This window comes from Manis javanica, chromosome 6, assembly GCF_040802235.1.
Source record: "Manis javanica isolate MJ-LG chromosome 6, MJ_LKY, whole genome shotgun sequence".
Taxonomy (NCBI): domain Eukaryota; kingdom Metazoa; phylum Chordata; class Mammalia; order Pholidota; family Manidae; genus Manis; species Manis javanica.
Window position 1 is genome coordinate 35,278,103 of NC_133161.1, and position 5,880 is coordinate 35,283,982.

At 38.0% G+C, this 5,880-nt stretch overlaps 1 protein-coding gene across 2 annotated transcripts; it reads left to right on the top strand.

Moving 5' to 3' along the window:
• The first annotated feature begins 391 nt into the window (after window positions 1-391).
• SMIM30 (small integral membrane protein 30) lies at window positions 392-5,572 on the top strand. Of its 2 annotated transcripts, XR_012132181.1 has the most exons (4): window positions 392-488; window positions 845-934; window positions 1,383-3,949; window positions 5,138-5,572. XR_012132181.1 is itself a non-coding variant. In XM_037027297.2 (3 exons), exon 3 carries the CDS (start codon window positions 1,435-1,437, stop codon window positions 1,612-1,614), a length of 180 nt encoding a protein of 59 aa, XP_036883192.1. In that variant the 5' UTR covers window positions 430-488; window positions 845-934; window positions 1,383-1,434; the 3' UTR covers window positions 1,615-2,302. The 2 variants fall into 2 exon arrangements, 1 of the variants encoding a protein (XP_036883192.1); XM_037027297.2 differs by lacking the exon at window positions 5,138-5,572 and having other exon boundaries at window positions 430-488; window positions 1,383-2,302.
• Window positions 5,573-5,880: the final 308 nt, after the last annotated feature.

Below are 5,880 nucleotides of genomic sequence, written 5' to 3' on the forward strand. Positions count from 1 at the left end.
CCCCCACGGATAAAAAGAACTAATAAATGTCATAAGGCACATTTGGAAAATGGTGCCAGGGATTGCCTGCTTCAAAATTGTTGGCAGCCACTAGTTTAAAGCGTTGGGAACAGGCTCTGCTCAGGTGATTTCTTCCCGTTGTGAGGTCTTCTCTTCAGTCGAAGAAAAAGACGTAATTATTTGTGTGTCTTGAAACCTCGGATAGGGTAAAAAATACTTGCTGTTATTTCTTGATATTCTTTTTAAGGTAGCTTTTGTACAAATAACGCTAAGCCACTTTACCAGTAAACGCTGCGGCCGTGTGAACGAAGCCCCGGGGACTCGCCCCTCTTCGCCTGCGGTAGAGCCACACCATCACTCCCTCAGCCACTTATAGGGGAGCGCGCGCGCCGGAGGATCCTGGGCGTCGTCGGCGATGGGGATTGTGGGAAATGTAGTTTAGCGACCCCGCCCTCCTCGCCATTCCTGTAATGGCTGCTTCCTGGAAGGTAATGTAGGAACTCGTCTCCAAAGGATCTTAGATTGCCCCAGCTTAAATATAATATAGGGAGCAAGTTTGCACTTTGCCAGGCCAAAGGAGGGATTCTTTTTAAGGTCTTACTATCAAGTCCTGAGATGAATTTGTCGGCTCGATTTATTTTTAGGTTTTCCTGTGTGGGCGAACAGACCAACTTTTAAGTCTAGTGTTCCAGCGTGAACAGATGTTTTCCTTAGTTACTAGCCATTCCCCTCTCTGCCGTACAACTTCCCCGCTCTGCACTGTGTCTAGCTGCCTCCTTAAAATAATAATAGTAATAGTAATGACGATGACGAGTAATTTTTAAATCCTATCTTCCGCTAATAGGCGCTGTCACGTGGAACTTCTTAGTCTCCGCACCCGGAGCTCCAGGAAGGGCGTATTTCAAGTTAGAATTATACATATATCGTTTTTTCGGTAAGTCTTACTCATTGCCCACAACTTCACAGAGTTGTATGTTGTGTGACTTTTTCCAGATTTGTCTGCATATCCTGGATGATAGAGACCCGAAGAAAATGTACTTCTTACTAGGATATTCTAAGTTTCCAAATGAGTGCCTTGTGCGTTTTTCTATGTTCTTAATTATGTTCTATTCAGTTTTATTTCCACGGTGTTGGCATTATGAAGTGCAGAAAAATCACGGGAATCGGAACTATCGTGAGATAATAGGGAAGGGAAAATTGGCCTCAAATGACCATCTTTATGTTTTGTTTCCCCCAAGTTTTTCCCACTGTAGCATGAGAAGATGGACCTAAAATTTTAATTTAAAAGGTTATGTGGACTGTTATTTGTCAAGTGTTGTATTTATTATTATAATTTGAAAAGGCAGGTATTTTTAACGAATCTTTTTCGTTTTCGTGTTTAGTTTTTAGAAACCTTCAGTCCTCAAGATCCAGCCACGTCAAGATCGCAACATCATGACGTCAGTTTCAACACAATTGTTCTTAATTCTCACTTCATTACTTTTGGTGCTGCCTGTTGTTGAAGCAGTGGAAGCGGGAGATGCAATCGCTCTCTTGTTAGGTGTGGTTCTCAGCATTACAGGCATTTGTGCTTGTTTGGGGGTATATGCACGAAAGAGAAATGGACAGATGTGACTTAGAAGGGCCTCCTGAATCAAACCTTTCCTTGAAAACCTTTGTGCTGTTGAAGTTAAAAGCTTAGCTTTGGTGTTGAAAGTTCCCAAGAAACAGTGAATAAGGTATTTTCACATTCTTGGGTGTTTCCCTACAAATAGAAACAAATTGATATACATTAAATGGGGAAAAGAAATCTTTTTCCCAAGAAAACAAATAATGCACTGAAAAATGCAGTCTGTAATTTATATTTTCCAATTAGAAAAAGGGTCACAGACTTAAGGTGCTGATATTTGCATAAGTAATACTTAGTAGTTTTGGAATTCTCAAAGCACATGAAATAGGAAGAAGGAAACTCTTGCCAGAAGGAAATCACCACTGTTCAGTTATAATCAGTGCCTCCTTTATAAAATTGAAATCTTTCCTCCATATTTATGTTAGATTTTTGTTTTGTTATCTCCCAAGTTAATATTGTATATCAGATAACAGTCAAAAATTAAAAGTTTTATTTCTTCGGAAGGAAAAAGGTTAGAAAAATGTATTCAGTATATCTAACAGTGAAATGGAGAAAAGATTTAATGTAAAAAACTTTATATTGGCATTGAAATGGAGAAGAGATTTAATGTTTAAAACTTTATATTAACTGAGTAACATCTCACGATGAGAAGTGAGAACTACTACATTAAATATAAACCCAATATGTTGTTAAGTTATGTGTGGTGTTGATTTCTGTTCATTTCAGGCTATTTTTACCTTTGTGTGGACTTTTATATAAGCTAAGTGGAGATGGGCAAGATGCCTTACCTTAACTGATCACATTAGCTTGTTAATCAGTGAAAATTTGAGAAATGGGAGGCATCAAGGCAGGAGAGGCCTCTGATAGAGACTCCAGGAATACAGAAAGAAAATAATGGCCTATACTTACACTCCAGCCAAAGGAGATTTAGCCCTTTTTGCTGCTTACATCACCTGGGGATTTAATGTGAATGCAGAATTGCAGGCCCCACCCAGACCAGTTGGACCAGATTCTGCATTAGTTTCAAGAAAACAGAACAATTTGTACTTTCAAGTGTAAGAAACTGCTCTAACTTGTGTGAGCCCAAGAATCACCCAAAGTACTTGATAAAACTCAGATTCCCAGATCCCTCTCCTGGTTGTGTTGTAGTGATTACAAGATGGGGGCCTGGAATTCTATGTTTAGCAAGGGCCCCCTGTGATTGTTTTAATTCTGTAGATGCAGCCAGCATAGAATAATAGTCTGAGTAAGTCAGACTACTTTAGGATCTTACTGGAAGCTTGTAGTCAAGTTCTTTCCTAAAATAATGCATTATCCAATCTCTAGCTCTCCAGGTAACACTGGGACCTTACAATTTTGATCAGAAAATGGGCAGCAGCAACCTAAAATCCTGTTTACAGTCATTTCTGCAGGTGTGAGCTGACCTGGCATGCATGAGGGATTTGGTAGAGGATACTAGGAGTGAGGGACCACCATGCCTTAAAAACAGAAACTGAATGCATCTGTTTTAACATAGCTGTTTCATTTTTTTCACCAGAGAAAGCACTAACATTTTTGTTCAGCTAACTTGGCAGTTACCCATAGTGTAATTAATAGAACTTGATTTTACATGCCTTTTTTTTTTGAAAGATGGAAAAAGGAATGCAAATTATCAAATAGTTTGTCCTCTTATAATCCCATCCATTAGTACTAATGGAGAGAGGCCAGTGCTTCCTTATGTATTTGAACTTGCTCATTGACATTGGAAGAAAGCAAACCTAAAGTACATTTTATATCAACAGTGCATTAGTCATTTAGTCACCTCCAGGTACTATTTTTAAAATGTTCAAAATAGGACTACAGGCAAACATTCTTTAATGAACATGTATTTCCAGAAGAGCCTGAGAATTAGAAAACTTGTCATTTTTCTGTTCTCCCTTAAAAGTAGAGGATTTTCATGAGGTGGCATTCAGGAATTTGGTAGATATGATAGGGAATACCTTCTCTATTTTTAGCTTCTTTTCCTACTTAGGTTAGACTATGTGGTTTTGCCTGAAAATTTGAACAGAATCTCTTCTAGTGGCTCTTAACCTTTTTGGGGCCAACAGCTCCCTTCAGGATCTGATGAAAGCTATGGTCCTTTCCCAAGAATAATGCACATACATGCTGACATTTTTAGGTTAATTTCAGTGAATTCACAAGTCTGAAGCCTATCCAGAAATCCCAAATTACAAATTTCTGTGCTTGTTATTTCCTTTTTTTGAGGTTCTCTCCAATTCTGGAACTCCTTGATGGTCTCTGAGGGATAACACCTACTGCAGAGCAGTTCTAGGAAGAATGAAATTGACAGATGTCCTGCAGGTGCCCGGCATAATTTGTAGATGTTGATTAATTGTTCAGTACATGTTAGCTCAGTTGAGTCCAGTTAAAAAGGCAGAAGATAAAATGCTGGCCACCAGCCTATTTCTCTAATGCCAGAAATCAGTGCATTCACTGCACTGTTAATCTCCAGCTGCTTTTAAGATTTTATTTCTCTGTCCTTAACAGTTTTCAGGCTGACTGTGATGTGTCTTGGCACGAGTATCTGAGTTTATCCTGTTCAGGGTTTGCTCAGCTTCTTGAGCCTTTAGGTTTATGTCTTTTCCCAAATTTAGGTGGTCTTTAGCCATTATGTTTTTCAAATACTCTTTCAGCCCAGTCCACTTTCTCCTTTCCTTCTGGGACTCCAATGACCCAATGGTTTGAGCTGTTGTTATAGTCCTTACCCAATAAGCTCAACTAGGGACTATGACTAACAATCAGGAATGCAGGAGAGCACATGAAGTTGGAAAAAATGAGCTACCTCATTTTGTCTCTTCATTGAGAGTGCAAGTGGCAGCTTCTTGAAAAACTGATATGACACCCAATGTTGCAACTCTGAAGGAAGCAGCCAGGCCCAGGAAATCTCGGAAGCTGCACATCACATGCACCTTTGCCCTCTTAGGCTTTCTAAGCTCTGCAGAATCTTGGCAAATGCTATTTCCAACCTTAGATATAGGAAAGATGATACAGCTATAGAGCCTGTAACACGAGAAGAGTTCCCTGCATAGAAGCTTCTCCAGAGCCTCATTTATCAGTCTGGTAGTATCAGTAGGAGTTAAGAGCCCAAGCTCTGGAATCCAGCAGACCAAAATAGATAGCCACACTCCACCACTTAAAATGTGATCTTGGCCAAGTCACTTAACTTCTTTTAAATTTCTCTCTCCCTATTTGTTAAATGGGGATAATATAGTACTTAACTTCTTAGATAGATAATACATGTAATAATGAATATGAAGGGCTGGGCATGCTGCTTATATATTGGTATTTGGAGGTATTTCTTAGACATGGGGGTAAAAACTACTTGCATCAATTTAGTACTTATATATAAAGAGGGAATCTTTAGAAACTTAAACATATTTTGAAAGTTAAATAAATAAATCCCATATTAAACAGCTTGCTATATTTTAATTTTAACATTTTCCCCAAGTCTTCTGTTTTCCTTACCATTGTTACACCCCACCGTTGTAGGCTTACGAACTGATGAGACTCAAAGATACCTGTGAAGAAAATGAAATTTGGACTTACCTGAAGTTTTCCCAAGTCTTGTTTGTACCTGAGTCTCTTGAGGAAAAGAAAAAAGAAGGAAAGAAAGGAAAAAATTCTGTTTTAGTAATCACTATCATGTTCAACCATGGGTCTTTCCTATGTGACAAAAGCTTAGCAGCAGGTCTTTTAAAGAGATACAAGGTATTTGCTTCTGCCTATTCAGCAAAATAGCAGATCTGGTCCATATTCCACTGGGAAAAAAACTGACAACTCTCATCTCATTACAAATCCTAAATATATAAACATCATACAACTTGTTTAACATTTGTTTCCTGTGGTAAGAAGAGGAAACCCCTATTTTGATTTACTAATTCCAGACAGGATTTTTATTACTAAGTGAGAATAAAGTCAAATCAATAAATTGTGTGCAGAATAGCCTTTTTTTTCCTAATTTTTAGTAACTTCATTTTTTCTAAATTGTTTCTGTAATTAAGTAATGTACATCTAACACTTAAATTCAAAAAGCAGAAGACCAGAAAAATATGACTTATGCAAAACACTAAGATATGGTTTAATTTCACATCAATTTATAGTATCAGCTACAATACCCTTTCACACATATTTCCAATGAATCCATTATATATGGATGACTAAAATTTTGAAAATACTAGTTGGCACTTGATAGTCTGAAATGAGATTCTGAAATGTTATTACAAGAGGGTTAA